General features: G+C 24.4%; 1 protein-coding gene across 1 annotated transcript; it reads right to left on the bottom strand.

Moving 5' to 3' along the window:
* Nucleotides 1–7,989: 7,989 nt before the first annotated feature.
* On the bottom strand, nt 7,990–13,607 carry LOC145849209 (small ribosomal subunit protein uS17-like). The gene is made up of 4 exons (XM_082954333.1): nt 13,552–13,607; nt 11,264–11,386; nt 10,487–10,692; nt 7,990–8,158 (listed from the first exon to the last, which is right to left on the bottom strand). The coding sequence occupies exons 1-4, from the start codon at nt 13,561–13,563 to the stop codon at nt 8,029–8,031; spliced, it is 471 nt and encodes a 156-aa protein (XP_082810459.1). The 5' UTR covers nt 13,564–13,607; the 3' UTR covers nt 7,990–8,028.
* Between the last annotated feature and the right edge of the window lie 3,746 nt (nt 13,608–17,353).

Raw genomic sequence — 17,353 nt, forward strand, 5'->3', positions numbered from 1 at the left:
TTAATTTGAGACGTAAGTAATATAAAAAGATTTAAAAAAAATATTTTTTTACAAAGTTATGTCTTCAATAAACAAATAGCAATTATTTTAAATAAGCTGCTAAAAAATATATATTTCTAATTTTCAATATTCTAAACAAGGTCCAAAACACTTTAGTTTATTTATCATCAATATGATTTTAAAAAATCTTTTACAGTAAGTTCTAATTAACACATTTTTGTTTAAAAAACAATTACATAAAACAGTTTATAAATTACTTTTTTTAACATTATCGATATCTATTATTTTCGCTATTTGTTTGTTTCAGAACGTTTATCAAAACTGATTTTCAACTATAAAAAGTTTTAAGTTTTATGAAAGCATTTACCGAGAAGATAAAGATTAAAACCAGGCAGTGTTAAAACCAGTACCAAATACTTGTCTTTTTAGTTTGAATTTATTTAGATTACTAAAAATCTTTAAATATGTAGTAAACCTAGCTATAAACATGATTGGTATTTTACTGAATTTCTAAAAGGGTGCTTCGCACATCTTTATTTAAAGAAGTGCTTACAAAAAATTTTAAATTAAAAACTTAGCTTAACTTTTAGTACTTAAACATAAAACTTACTATTAAATCAAGTATTCATCACATGCATAAAATTCACTATTTTATTTAAATAAAAGTTTATATAAATAAAACTTATAACGTATAAAATTTACAAACTGAAATTTAATTTAAATGTTGTGTTACATAAAAAACTTTTGGCTTAGTTTCTCATAAAACTTTTTTTTACTTAAATTTTAAGTATCTTTTTGATTTAATAACTTTAGAAATCCATAGTTTTTAAAACATAAAAATAATCTTATAGAATTTGAAATAACTTACAAAAAACAAGGAACACTTGCGTCTCATAAAAACAACATCTAAAATATTTACTTTAGATAATATACTTTCATTAAGATAACAGTAAAACTTGCTAACTTTTTGATGTAGACATAAAAAGGCTTTACACTATGCTGAAGTTTTAATTGTGTTTAAATGTTTATTAAAATGTTTCAAAATAGATTGTAAAATTAAAAACTGTCATTATAAATAAGCTCCTTAATTCAACACATATTTTCTACTTATTACCACGTTAAATACTTTATTCTTGATTATACATAAATTTAAAAAATTCATTGCAATATACTTTAATGTTTTTTTTATTTATCTGTCTGTTAAACCATGAATTAAAAAACAACAGTCGAGAATAAAGACAGAGTGCAGTTTTTTAATTTAACTTCTAAACAAATGAAAGTCAAGCACTGTTTTTGTGTCAACGAATTTCTAACCTCAACAAACTTTGAACAAATTTTGCTCACGTAGCACTAAGTTTCTGGTAAATTATTGCCGAAAAGTAGCTGGAAAACTTGTCATCTAAACATTTGTTTGCACAACTTCTACTAGCTTTTTTCGTTTACCCATAGCTAAGTCTGTTTGCTTTTAGATTTTTTAAATGGCGTATAAAAGCTAGATAAGTCTTAACTAAAGCACTTATGGTAAAAATTATAAAATACCAGTAAACCTGGTATATGCAGTTTAATATTAATATTAGTTCTTGTATTTTAAAAATATAATGCAATCAATTTATGTATAGCTAGTGTTCATTGAAAATCGTATACTATAAAAGAAGCCTGACTATGAAAAGATAAAAAAGTTTTCAACTTTTACAGAGTGTTATAATTTATAAACTTTAATTTTGATGCAATTTTTTAGTAATATAAATTTAAAATTAACGATAAGATTATTTCGCTGTTTTTTGTGGGATTTTATAATTTAAATTAAACGCAGCTTGTTTAAATGAAGATTAATGTAAAGTTGTTGCACTTGAAATCGTTTTGTATAAAAGGTATGAGGAAAAACATTTACTGGAAATGATTTAACCAAGCTGTTTCTCTTTTATTAGTTGTGTTTGAATTTCTCAAATGAAAATTTAGTAGTTTTAAACACATAAAGGGACAAATATGCAAATAGTAGTCGCCTTTAAAAGAGTTTAAAATTGTTTGACATAACTAGTGAAATGTTTAAAATTATTAACTTTTAAATTAAAGAAGTTATTTGGATAAAACCAGTTATTAGACTTTTATTAAATATTATAAACTTGAAAACTTTTAAAGATCTGTTACTTGTTAGAACTAAGATGTAGATCAAGGTCAACAAATCAAACAACTCAAGTATTTTATTTTGAAAAAACATAAATCGAAGTCAAAATAAAAATTTGAAATTAACTTGTAGTCTTGAAACAATTTAAGTTAACATTATTGAAAAGAACCTTAAAGTAGGTTTATATGAAACTTAATTAACAATCAGCAGTTAAAAAACTCGTTGCTTAGTAAATAAATATATTGTTTGCTGCTTTAAGTAGTGTAAACATTTTAGAAAAAAAGTTTTTGTTTGTTTACAAGGTTTTACAATCAGTAAACTTAAAAATTTAAATCCACTATGTTGTAAAAACTTTGATTTTTTACAACTATATTTAGTATTTTTCTAATATATTTTAGATCATTACTTTTTAGAAAATATTTTAATCGAAGTTTAATAATTTATCATTTGAGTTTGCTTTTAGAAACGCGAACTTAACAGCTTCGTAATTTTCCTAAAAACCTAATTTTATAGAAATATTAATAAATTACAGCAAAAAGAATTTAATCAGTTTTTATCGTATTTAATGTGAAATAGCAATTAAACGATGGTTCATTGTTTTTTTTTTTTAATTGAAATTTATCTTACTATAAATATACAAGTTCGTAACAATTCAGTATTTTCTTGGTACGAAAAATAAGGTTCTAAACTTTACAGATGACACATTACTATACACGTACTTTCTACAAGACAGTGTCAACCTTAATTCGGAACTAAACAAAATTTCAGACCGGCTTACTGTAAACAAATTTGAGTTAAATGTCCATAAAACAAGATGCATGCTTTTTAATTCGGAAAGAAAAATAATTTAAAACACATTATTAATACAAAATAACAAAAATTATTATAAAAATAGTTATCACTTACAAATACTTGGGTGTTTTAATGGAAGTTATCAAAGTTATCAAACTTATCAAAAACAGTCGGTGTTCTGTATAAAACGAGATACTTCTTGAATGAAAAATCTATGTTTTTAATATTTAACCCACTCTTGTTTAGTCAAATAAGATACGGTCTGTTATGATGGGGCAGAGCAAAAAAAAAAGATTCAACGACGTCAATGTACTTATGAATAATACTTTAGGTGTATTCATTACAAAAAGTATGATGAAAGTGTAAAAGAATTAAAAACAACTGAAAGAACATTTAATGCTGAATACTTATATAGATATGAACTAGGTGTTTTTATGTATAAATTTATACCTGACTTTTTACCATTTAACTTCAAGTGTTATTTTTTAACTGTAGATAAAGTACATAACCATTTGACAAAAGTTTCACAAAAAAAACTTCTTCTTACCAAACAGTAATAGACATTTAATAAATCTCTAGCATATCGTAATAAACTGTGGACTATTATGCCAAATGACTCAAAAGATCAAGTTAATTTTATAAGATGTTATAGTTAATTGAACATTCAAAAAATACGCTCAAAATATTTGGTCTTAGGACCTGATGCACGAAGAACCTTTCACAGTTATCCGCACACCACGGATATTATTTAACGTTTTTTTGAGGATACCAACTCGTTCTAAAAGACTTTTTACTAAAAGGACAAAAGAATGGTTAAAATATAAATAGCTTATCATGCAATAATACGATTATAACTCTTAAGATTGTACCGATAATCACTACACCTAGACATAGTCTTTGCTAAGCATACTAATTGGGTTCAGATGACAATGATCCAGTCTAAACAGTAGCAAGTATTGCTGCATTTTACTAAAAATTCAATTTAGTAAAATGTTATTTCTTTTTTATATAAGTAGATTTACAAATTCATTGATATAATGTCTTGGAAATTATTTAATTTATTAATTAAGTTAGTGTAAAAAAAAAATATTAGCTAGTTTTGTATCTATCTTCTCCTTAAAAAATTTTATTTTAGAATTTTTTTTAGTGTATTAATTTATAATACACTATAAGTTATAAGCAAATTACAAAAAGTCAATAAGCCAAAGCTGTTGTTCAAAGAAAGATTTATTTTACAACTAAAATACCATTTATTGTTTACTTTTTCATAACAAGCTATTCTGAGTAAAGTTTTATATCGTGTCTAGTTTCTTTTAAGATTGTCTATATGTTTATTTTTGTTTTGTAAAATTACAAACATTTAATGCTCAAAATTGTAGCTTTTTGTTTGTTTTATAACAAAAAAAGATTCTGTTCTAGACAAGACGTTAAAAGGTATCCGTTGTGTGCGACTCGATAACCGAAAAATCTTTGTGCACCAGGTCCTAGAACAAAATATTTTGAGCGTTTGTTTTTCGTTCAATAACCTTGTAGTTAGTATTAAAAAAGAAAACTTTTCAATTTAAAACATAAATTTGATGTTTTAGAACATGTCGAAGCACTCAATGCTTGTAGTAATAAATTGTCTAACTTAGAGGTTTGGTTTGAAACTAAAAGAAACAAGCATACCAATGTCTGAAATAAAAGCCCTTCGTTTTATAAAGCCTTTTTCAATTAGCTTAGTGTAGTACTTGTTATGTATCATGTTTATTTGCTTGTCTTTAAATAAATCACAAGTTCCTATAGAAACGAAATGTTTTCCATCTGAATGCAGAGTTAGGAAAATAACAAAAGAATACTTAATAACATTTTGTTTACTAAAAGAAAAATACGAACGACCTTTAATAAATTAAGACATAAAATTATTTCTATACCTTGTTAATCATAATTTATAAACACGTTACATGCCATTAAAATCATATTTTAAGTTTAGACACATTCAAAATTAAAATGTCAATGAAGCTTTTGGTTGTTATCACTTAAAAATTATAGTGTAATATTTTATTTTTTCATAACTTATTATTTCTTCTGACAATTTAGAATCAACTACCTATATAAACGGACCAAATGCTTTTTGTGGACTAAGAACCGATTTTAATTTTATTTGAAGCTTTGAAGTAAGTCGTATCTGAGAAAACTCCTATGGATTTATAAAATAAATTTTTTATGAAAACTATTTATTTATTTTTTGAATTTTTTTCAGCTTAGTCTTCAAAATTTTATGTAATTCTCCCATGACAGTTTTCTGTAATCAGTACTTCTTTTTTAACTTTTTCAATGCCTTTGTTCGGTCTTTATAGTACTTTTGTTTTCATGATACTTATTAAAACAATAAAATAAACTAAAAGTTATTAAAGAAGTATAAAAACTGTTAGGTAATAGCAAAGTTAAGCAAAAATTGTTTCTTAAACTATAACTATATAAAAGCTGTTTGATATTTTTTGTATTACATTTTATAAATATTGCTCGATCTATATAACATTTTTACATTTACAAGTACTTTATTTATAATCGTAATTAGCTCATACTAATGATCATCACATTTTCTGTATTTTTTCTCTTAACATTTCATAAAACATTTTTAAAAATAAATCTATTACAAACAACTTGCAAAAGTCTAACTATTATTTTTATTATTGAAAAGAAAGCAGATTTATTAACTTTAAATTAATAGAGTTTAAAACTGCTTTCTTTCTTTTATCAGATCAAAGTAAAAATAATACTTTATGCTGATTAATATACTTAACGTCAAAATATTTTTTTCACTACTTCCTTGAGCTAGATAAGTGTAAAAAAAAAACTAATTGAGATTAAAATATTTTACAACTAAACTTATAGCTAACAATCATTATAAATGTTCTCGATTTATAAAACTAAAAATATATGACTAAACTAAAATAGTTTTAGTTTGTTGATAAGTAGTTTACATAACAAGACCTTCAACTTTTTAACAGCATATTTCAAGCTAAAACAGACTGCGAAGTGTATTTATAACCTTTTTACTATGAATCAAGATATAAACTTGTAATGTCCTGGACAAGACGTTTAAAGTTATCCTTAGTGTGCGACTCAATAACCAAAGGTTCTTTGTGCACCAGGTTTACGACCAAATATTTTGAGCATGTATTTTGTATGTGATCTAAAAGTGCTAATTTCAATTAAACCATTACATATATAAAGACTTACTATATTTTGTTTAAGTTTCTTAAACACTAAACTTTACTTATTTAAAAGTTTAATATTTTAAGATTATTTTGAATTTTTACAGGAGTTATTTAAGTATTTTTATCTAAATTATTGGATCTATCTCATTTGTTAATAAATAATTTACTCAAACCTATTTCATAAATTTCTGCATTTTTTTATTAGTCATATAAAAGTACGAATGGATAACTTGCATATAACTAAAGAGTATAAAAAATTTTTGAAGTAAAAAGATAAGACAAAATAAATTATTGAACACTAATGGACATTTATAAAATCTGAAAAGACTTTTAAAGATAACAGTTAAACGATAACAAAACTTTAAAGTAAAAGTATTAGAGTGCTTGGTATTTATAAATGATTTTGTGTAATATTTTTAATACAGATCATTATACTTAAAAATTGTAGGTTAAAAAACCTTACATACGAACTATAATCTCTCGACGTTTTTTATTTTAGTTTTTATGTTATAATTTTTGTACCAATTAGCTTTATATGATACATCATTCAATTATTACATTTCTTGTTTCTCAGTAGGATTTCTACGACAAAGAGCCGCTGTACCCTAAACTATGAAGAAAGAGTAAGATGTTTTTTGATTTTTTTTAATTATTTGATTAGACTAGTTGTTTGATTCGTTTAAACTATAATTGTACATAAGGAGTCCTAAATAAACTAAAAATTTTAAAAGAAAACTTGTGATACTATTTTAGTAATTTAAGACTCTTTTTAATAACTTTAATTGCAAGCTTGGTAATTGTCAGCTGTTTATTTAATATTCTTGCTCAACATTAGTATTTGAGCAATATAATATTTTTCCTAGTCACCTTTATAGTCTTATCTCTAAATATATGTATATTTGTTTTGTAGGTGAATTTTTTTAGCAATATCTCAAATTTTTTCTTTTTATTCAATTATGTGACATTTGTACTACGTAAAATAATTATATTCTGGTTAGGTATTTTTATTTTGGTAACCACTGCACTAAATACAAATCCAGATATTAAAACTGAATATAGCTTTAAAAATTTTGTTTTGTGGTAAAATAAAAGACCAGTTCACAATTTATAAAACTGCTTCGTTATAAAATGTAATTTTGAATTGACTTAAAAATTTTGACTACCATAGTCTTACTTTATGCTTTAAATACTCATGGATTTTATCAAAAATAAAACTAACATTGCAAATGATAGGATTCCCACTCATAATTCCCCCTTATTTCGCCACAATAGTTATTTGAAAATATAGCCTAACAGTCAAAAAATATTTCTTAGGAACAACACTGTTTCTTCGGAAAAATTCAATATAAATTGAGGAATGCCTTGCTAGTTAAGAAAATGTTACGCTCATTCCCTGAATATACCTGCCTAATATTATATTTGAAGAACTAAAAATTTCATTACACCAGATTTCCTTAAATTCTAGTTAAGTTGAAAAACACCTTAATTACTGTACAGTATAACCAATTAAAAACTAGAAGAAATCTTTAATATAAGACTTAAATTGGTATCATACAATTTAAGACACTACTTAGTTATTATATAATTCTTACCAATACGAACCACATTGTAATAATGCTGGACTAATCAATGAGTTATGTTTTTAAATAATTCGTTTTTTTAATAGATTAAACGATTCTGAAATGAAATGTTAATTAACGAAACTTAACTTTTAGTCGAAGTTTACCAAAAGTAAATAAGTAAAACTGAGATTAAAAATGTTTTAATGTTTATTATATTAAAACTGTTCCGCAAGTTACTAAAAATTAAAATCGTAGATTTTTTATTTATTTTTTGTCATGCATTTAAATAAACACACATTCACGTAAATAAATTGTCTAAATTTTATTTGTTAAAAACGATCTCATTTTAAAATTTTTGAAATTGTTTCTTGGCAGATGCACCTTGTGCTTTGGTGATCTTGAGCATGTTGAATCTGACAGTCTTGCTAAGAGGTCTGCACTCACCGATGGTGGCGGTATCTCCAACCTTGGCATCACTGTAACATTATATATATTAGTTAACAACTTTAAATGAGTAGGAAAATAAAAACTTTAAAGTATGACTTGTGATACAGACTTAAAATAAGTTCAAGTTTGTCCAATGGTCTTACTAACTATATATGAATGACATTAAAAAAGCAAAACATTACAAGTTAAAAAACTGACTTTTCATATTAGACAGTTTATAATTGAAGAGTTCGTGTTGAGGAAAAATGTTATTATTTTTTTTACGTCCAGGGTTGCCACTCGTTTTTTCAAAAAAATTTCCAGGTTTTTTAAATTTCATCCAGGCTTTTAAAAGTATACATTTTTGCGTCTATTTATAGTTTAGAGCCAAGTTAAAGGTAAGAGATTATGTTAATTAGTATAAAAACATTAAAAAGATACTGTAAAGCTACTTAAAATATGTTTTTTGTTAAATATTTTTGATGATGGTAAAAATTTTTTATTTCTATGAAAGACTTTTTGAGTCAATTCAAAATTTTACTACTGAAAATGTGAAAACTATTAAAATTCCAGGTTTTAATTTTTTTTTTTGTTTGAAATTCCAGGAATTTTTTTAATTTCTTAAACTCCAGGTTTTTTTTTTTTGCCTAAATTGTCAAATTCCAGGTTTTTCAAGGTTTCCAGGTAAAGTGGCAACCCTGTTACATAAATTTTAGAATTTAAAAGGGATTTATGCTATATTGACGAATATTTTATTTTATCTGAGAAAAATCACGTGAATTTACATGCTGAATTACAAAAAAAAAGTTAAAACATTAATGATTTAGTTTTAATGGGAAGAATTGTGTGTTTAAAAAAATTATATACTCTCATGAATTAATACTTAGATAAGCTTTATAAGTAATACAAATTTTGGCAGTAAAATAGTTTAGAAACTTAGAATTTTGCAAAAACCACTAAAAAGTGTTGGAAAACATGTTTGATGATAGTTTTTCCATACATATATAATTTTATCAAATATCACAGCACATAAATTAACATCAAATTATATTCGATTAAACTTATAGTTTATTATTTAAACGAAAACAAGACTTGAAAAATAACAATAACTGATTTTGTGCTAAAAATTAGGTTCACTCATTTACTAGTCAGAAACTTGAAAATTTATTTGAAGAATATTTTGATGAGTAGTTCTTTTATTGTTTATTTTAGGGATGTATCAATTTATACAATTTGTGAAGGTCAGGGATAAAAATGTAAATACAAATATAACGTATAATATAAGTTATGTAAAATCTTATACAAAGCATAGTAATTAATTATGTTATAGGAAAATTAGTATATAACTTTTGGTACTACTGAACAGTTTAATTCTATGGCAAGTTTGTATAACATCATGATGAATATATGGTATTCATTTATTTGTTTAGAAAGTTATCAATTATGTATTCATAAATTGAAGAAATTAACAAATATAAAAAACTATTTACTTTGATAATTTGAATATACATATACATATTTACTTGTACTAATATTAAAAGACTCATCTTATTTATATTATATTAATGAAAAACATATTAATGTTTCATTAACTGAAAACTTAAAATTAAATTGTTAGTGGAAACCAACCATTATAAGTTCATATTTTTAGAATAGAGCAGGGTCTCCTAAACTTTATTTCATAATCCCCCTTTAAAAAAATAAAACACCCCTTTAATAAGATCTCTCAATTGATTAAGTTCTTTTTTTGCTCTAATCATCAACTCCAGAATATTTAGTGTTTGATTCAAATTATCACCCTTACTAGTCATCCCCTCCCCCTTGCAGCTTCTGACCTCCTAGTTTTTTTAAATGACCCATTTTGGGAAACCCTAGTATAACATAAGACTTTTTTAATGAAATAATGTTAATAGGTTAATAAAATCTTTAAAAAAAACATTTTCTCAAATACATAATTCCGTTTTGACCTCATGAAATTCAACTCAACTTGCATGTAGAAAATATACTAATCATGAATACTATCAATTTTGATCTGATACAAACTACAATAAAAAAGGTCACTTTTAATAACTTTTTACTCAATTCAATTTTTTGATTTTTAGAAAACATGAATGAAATTTCAAGATATGATTAAAAAATAAAATATATTATAATTAATTATTTTTGACTGTTCTAGGTTAGAAAACTATTATTTGGTAAAAGTTACCTTTAAGATAAATCTGCTTAACAGATCCAACAATAGCTTTATTATTCTATACTAAGGAATATATATCTAAATATTTTTACATAACTGAACTCATTAAACAATTAAATAGTTGATTACTTAAATTTGTTTATAAATTTTAAATAAATTTAGATTTCTATTAAATGAAACTAACCGGAAAGCAGGGCTGATGTGGACAGAGATGGTCTTGTGGCGCTTCTCGTATCTGTTATACTTGCGGATGTAGTGAAGGTAATCCCTACGTACAACACAAGTTCTCTGCATTTTCATCTTGGTGATTACTCCAGTCAAGATACGACCTCTAATTGAGACGTTTCCAGTGAATGGGCATTTTTTGTCAATGTAGTTACCAACAATTGCCTGAAAAGTGTATTTTATACTAAATACTGTTTTAATAAAGTTTTATTGTATTTTTTATTCTTGTTTCATTTGTGTTTGACTAGGTTATATTATGTAAAACAGGCAAAAAATTTATTTGAACTAGTATCTAAAAAAGATTCGTTTATGAAATGTTACATCAACTAATTTGTAAAAAACTTGAAACATCAAGTATTAAGATTCTGGCATACAAATGAGGAATGTACATTTTGGGAATAAAAACTTATACTTTGTTCTAAAAACATGCCTTTTTTGAGGTGAGTAATAATTGAAATACAAATTTAAAATGCTATCTTTAAGGAAAACTAAAACAAAACAGTATATTAATTATCATTAAAATGTTTAAAAAGAATCCTCAGCTTATTGTAGAAAACTTTTACTAATAGGTTTAATAAATATGTGCATCTATTAGCATAAAGTTAAAGATATAGGTTTTATAATTTAATTATTACTTTTTATCATCAGAGGCATGACAATAAATTCAAGTTATAAGCTATCTTTAATTAATCAATTACTACTTGTATGCTATCTTTCATTCTGTATGATTACTTACTTCTCTTGGTGTTTTGAATCCAAGACCAACTGTTTTGGTGTGTCTCAGTTCCTTCTTTTTGGATCCAAGAGCCCTCTTGGAGTTAAGGAAGACAGTTGGTTGCTTTTGAAAAGCTCTTTCAGTCTAAAATGAAATATTTAAAACTGTTATTACAACATAAAGCCAAAAAATATTAAATTTAGGTATTTGCTGCCATTGGTTGCAGTTACTTAGTCAGAAAAACATTTCCTAGTCACTAAAAAATATTTTAACACTCATGTTCAAGTAGTAAACATATTTTACATTTTTATGTTGCAATATCAATTTGTCACATTTGAAAGAAAAAATTTTCCTTTCTCAAAAATGATCAGGAAAAATTCTACTAGTAAGCAACAAAATACTACAACACTGTATGATTTAAATTAGTTAGTATTCTTAACTTTTACATTTATCATTTTTAAGTTCAACAAAAATTGTTTTTTAATTAAAATATTATTAACTTGAGTTAAGCTTATTCAATTGTGAAACATATAAAATGTTAAACCACCAAATTTGTCTAATCTAACCCGACAACACTAAAAACCCTTTGAAATATCACACATTCACCAAAACCTTTTTTTTAAGATATCTTAGCACTTTTTATTAATTATTTCTTTATTCTCAAATGTTGTTTGTTAAATGAATTTAATAAATGTTAAAAAACCTTGATTATATTTAAATGGTTTGTAGCAATAATAAATAAAAAATTAAGAAATCTTGGTAATAGGTTTGTCAAAAAAATTACTAAGTAATACCAACTACTGGTTCTAAAAACTACTACTTCAAAAACAATTTATAAAATTATAAATTGGTGCAAATCACTAAAAATTATTAGAAGAGATACCTGTTGCATCTGAAAATAATATAGATGATTATTTGGCATATTTCAAAATACTTTATTTAATATACATTATTATCACATCACACTTAATATGTTGGTATAATTAACCCCAATTGTGTAATTATTAAAGTCTTTTTTTCAGTATAAATTTAAACAATACAATCATTAATTTATATAGATTTGGTAAAATTATATTTTAAAATATTAAAAAGAATAAGTTATTAAACTATGAGAACTTATTGAAATATTAATGGTTAAAACTAGACAAATTAAACATTATAAAAAAAAAATTTTTAATACATTAAATTTTGTTCCAAAAACTTTCTGGGTTGTCACTCTTAGCTATAAAACCAACCTGAGTTATATCACAGCAAGCCTGAGTCTTTTAGATAATTTAAAACATAATAATCAAGGTTTACACCTATAAATGTAAAAGACACAAAACTTTTTTTTTACAAATTTAAAGCTAAAACATATATCCAGAGATTATGAAAGTATTCAAGCCTCAGTTTATTTAAGTCGTATAGAGAAAAATTAATATGTTTAAGGCTAAAACTGGTATCCTAGTAAAATTGTAAAGTTTAAAATAGAACAAAGAGATGCTATATGCATATTCATCAGATTTGCCACTCTTTTACAAAACTTTACAATAAGTCATCCAAATTTCTTCCAGGTTTTAAAAAGTACACATTTTTGGGTCTACTTTTAGTTTTAAGTTAAGTTTAAGGTAAAAACTGTGTTAAATAGTATAAAAACATTGAAAAGATACTGTAAAGCTACTATAATTAGTTTTTTTTTTGATGATGATGATGACAAAATTTTTTTATTTATATCATAGAATTTAAGAATCAATTCAAAATTTTACTACTGAAAATGTGAAAATTGTTAAAATTCTAGGTTTATCCTGGTTTTATTAGTGGTTTGTAATAAAAATTTTAAGTTTTTTCAAAATTACTTAAATTCTAGACTTTTCCAGGTTTTTTGGCCTAGATTGTCAATTTCCAGGTAAAGTGTAAACCCTATCAACTGAAAAGATTGATTGCATTCAATTTTCCTGTGGCTAAGTTAAACTTAGTTTAACTTTTCTTGTGGATACTTTATTAATGTTGCTATTATATGAAGTTTTTCCTGTCGCTCAAAAATAAAGTTTAATAACATATTAACTTTTAGAGATCATTATTATCCTCAAATAAAATAGGTTAGTAATATACCATTGTTAGTATATTCCCAACAAAGTCTTTTTAAAATTAAAGCAAAATTGTATGTTATTATGTGTTGGGGTGAACTAAAAATAGGTTAAAGCTATACAAAAAATTTAATTTGAAAATTGCAGGCCTGCTCAAATTCTAACAACCTTGTTTAACATACATAAAATAAGGAAAACTAAAGTCTTAACTAATATAAAAATACATTCTACAAGCTTACCAACCTGGTCAGCCATATTTCACTGCTTTAAGAATAGGAAAAACCAGTAAGGATGTAAATATAATATTTTGACTAAATGAATTCTAAAACAATTTGGCTTTTTATTCAAAATTCACAAAAGTAAAATTTTATTCAGCGTACAGTAACTTATGCATATGAAACAATAAATTGAAAAACATTTTTCTGTATAGTAATAGAAAGTCTAAATAAAAAAAGAGGAAAATTCTTCATGAAATTAAAACAAAATACAGTAAAAAAATTCTTATAAAATTTTCAAAATAAAGCTTGGTAGTGTTTGAACAGTTTACAAAACCAAGTTTCATTTTATTGAAATAAAAATGCTAAAACATTAAAAACGAACAAGATTGAATTATAAAAATTTATAGCTCATAAAAAATAAAAAATAAAAATTTTAATTTTAAGTTTATTAAATAGATTGGGTTAAAAAACATTCTAATAAAAATGATTTAGTATACTTATATATGTATATACAATTTTAAGTAATCTTAACATTTTATAAAACAGATTTTTTAACGTTGATTATTAAAATTCCAAAGTTTTTTACAAAAAAAAAATATCATTGTCATCTAAACCGATAATCATTAAATGTGTGCATTGTACATAGGATTCTAGAAATAAAGAGTTCTGAATGCTGAAAAAACTTTTGTTTGTTTTAACTTTGTTAGCCATGCTCTAGTAATTTGTGTCAATTTACCAGACATTTATAAATATTGTTTTAAACAAAACAATTTTTAATTAATGTTTACAACCTTTTTTAAGTTCTAATAATTATTTACTTTTAAAGTATAGTACTTAAATATAAGTAAACCAAAAAATAACTTTAACTTTAATAAAAGTACTTTAGATAGAAAAGTGTATTCAAAGATCAGTTCGAGCTAGAAAAAGCTGAAAAAAGCTGAGTTATAATTTTTTTCAACTTTTTTTTAAAATTATTATTCATGCCCTTATCTCTAACCCACCTTACCATAACATACTTAAAAATAATTAAAAAGCTAGGGTTTGATAATTAAAATTAAAAAATGATGTAAAACAGCTTTTTTTGCTGACTCATCATTTTTCAACGTAGACTGACCTTTTTGTATAGCAGCCCTTTATAAACTAAAATTTAGCCGAAAAACAGGTGACAAACTTAGTTTTAGTACAATAGCTAGTTTCAACTTTTGGCAAATCTTTGCAACAAAAACTTAAGAAATCTCTAAAAACCAAGACAAAAGTTTACATTGTTTTATAAATTTAGTTATTCGTTTAATTTTATCTCAAATATTTAACAAGTTAGTAATTTTATATTTATTAGGTTGTTTAATATACTTTAAGATACTTTTTATACCGTAAGGATTTTCGTTATGTATTATACATTTAAACTAACTACTGAATAATTAACTAAGATACTACATATTTATAGTATGTATGAGTATGTTGTTATTATTTTCTTATTTTTAGAAACCTTCACCGAGCTTTATCTCTGTTAACAAGCAGCAATAGAATAAAGAGAAACTGTGTTTATCGAGAACATTTATTATTTTGCTTGTTACAACAAAAAAACTTTAAAAATTTGTAACGATAAATATAGCCTAAACTAAAAAAAAGTTGTATAAATCTTCTTTAAATTACTGTCATAAGAAGCGCTAAGCTTAAATTTGTTCCGCAGTGCTATAATATTTGCTAGTAAGTATGCTCAAAGGGCAAGGAAATTTCGAATAACTACTAAGTAAAGTAATTTTGGCAGACTGCAATAAGAGCTTTAAACTGTCAGCACAGTTAAACACTTGAAAAAAAAAAAATAAAAGATGCGTCTGCTAAGCAGTAGTCAAAATAGAATTTATTCACGATTAAGTATATGTTTCACTTTATCAACTGATAAAACTACCTTTTTTAGATATAAAATTTTCCCTTAACATTATTTAATTTAAAGCTAAAATACCTTATCAAAAAATCTAAATTGTTTTGATTCCAAACATTAGCTGCATAGAAAACATTTTTTAAAACTTTAGCTAGGTACCGTTATGTCACACGAAAAAATACTACCTTTTAAAATTAATTGCACTGTCTGAAGAGTTATCTAGTAGTTACGGTGAAATAGATATATCAAAAAGTGTATTAGACCTCTTATAAAACTTTATAGAAGTAGACAATTATAAGCTTCAGAAACTGCATGAAACAATCATTCCTTATATTTTTATAAAATGTTACATCGAGCAAACAGGAATTTATTCCTTCTAACTTCACAACAACGTTCCAAGTAGTTTGATAATTTTTTGTAAGAAAAAAAAAATGAAGCAATATTGCCAGAAAATGTACTTTATCTCAATTAGTATCTCATTAAAAATTTCTATTTAATTACTTTTTATATTTTAAACTATCAGGTGCAGTTTATTGGCTGTATTTATTTTTCAATACAAATAGTGTACTTGCTACTGTTGGTACAAAAATTATTTTACTTCAAAAATAAAAAAGTACAAGTTGCTATTTTTCTTTTGTTATGCAATTATTTTAAAACCTTTAGTTTGGAAAATTTTTTGTTTTTGAGATTTTTTTCCTTTAAAAATTCTAAAATTAAGCGAAAAAAAAACTCGTATAGATAAGCAAAAATGTAGGTTTAGCTTTTGTAGAAAACAGTTATTTGTTTTCACAATTTAAACAGTATTCTTTCTTTATTACACTAACACATGTTTATAAACACATTTATATATCTACTTTAGCTTCTATTCTTTCCTTACAGTATCTAATTTATACAGAGCTCCGTTGAAGTGTGTTAATCCATAACACACAGAAACGTGTGTTAGTGTAATAAAAAAAGGAATATCGTTTAATTTGTTGTTATTAAATATTCCCGTGAACTTGAATCGCTCGGATCTTTGTTAACAAACGCTTAGACTTATATCGAATAGTTGTTTGTTTTCATAATTTTTACTCGATTGCAGTATGCTTTTTTTTTCTATGATATCTTGGTTATTCTTGTAAATTCTTGTAATCTCAATAAATTAAGACATTTTTAATATTACTATACTTCGCATGCATTAAAATATAAATTGTTTTTAAAATAAGCCCTCTTAAAAAAAAAAACTTAACGTAAAATCCTTTTTCAAGAGCAGATATATATATATATGTTGCTTTCAAATGATGCTCTGATCGATTCATGGCTTCTTTTAAAGAGTGAACTATGCACTTTGTCTGGAATATTTTTTTAAAACTAAAAATTATTAAGTGAAATTTTTAGACACACAGGAATAAAGTAGTCAAGTACTTAGTCTACATACAATTTAGTTCAATTGACATTTTTTTGAGATGCTTTCTAAATTTACAGCCACATAAATTTTCTGACTTAGTTTGATTTCAAATAAATTTAATTTAATATATTTAATAAGTGACTTTATTTTAATAAACATCTAATAAATTTTATTTTCTGTTTATAGTGTTTTTTTTTCATACTTGTTGGTGGAAAGTGTTTTAAATCAATCATCATAATTGGATTTAGGCGCTAGTTTTTTATTAGTTTTAAATTATCATACTTAATATAAACAATGTATTTTAAAACATTACAACGGTAAATTTAGGCTCCTTGAAAGCTTTAAACAAAGTTGTAGGACTGCTCCATATATTCAGTTTTATACCGATACCGTATAATTTATGTATATACGTAAATAACTAAGTAAATATTTGTAAAGATGTATTATTGAATCTGCTTCCTTTTAGTAATCTTTTTTTGAGATAGTCTTTTTGTTTGTTTGCTGAATGAAATTTTGATAAAATAAAATGCAAATTGTTTGTAATACTTCTGTAAAGTC

This window comes from Thalia democratica, chromosome 1 (assembly GCF_965202585.1).
Source record: "Thalia democratica chromosome 1, ktThaDemo2.hap1.1, whole genome shotgun sequence".
NCBI classification, from domain to species: domain Eukaryota; kingdom Metazoa; phylum Chordata; class Thaliacea; order Salpida; family Salpidae; genus Thalia; species Thalia democratica.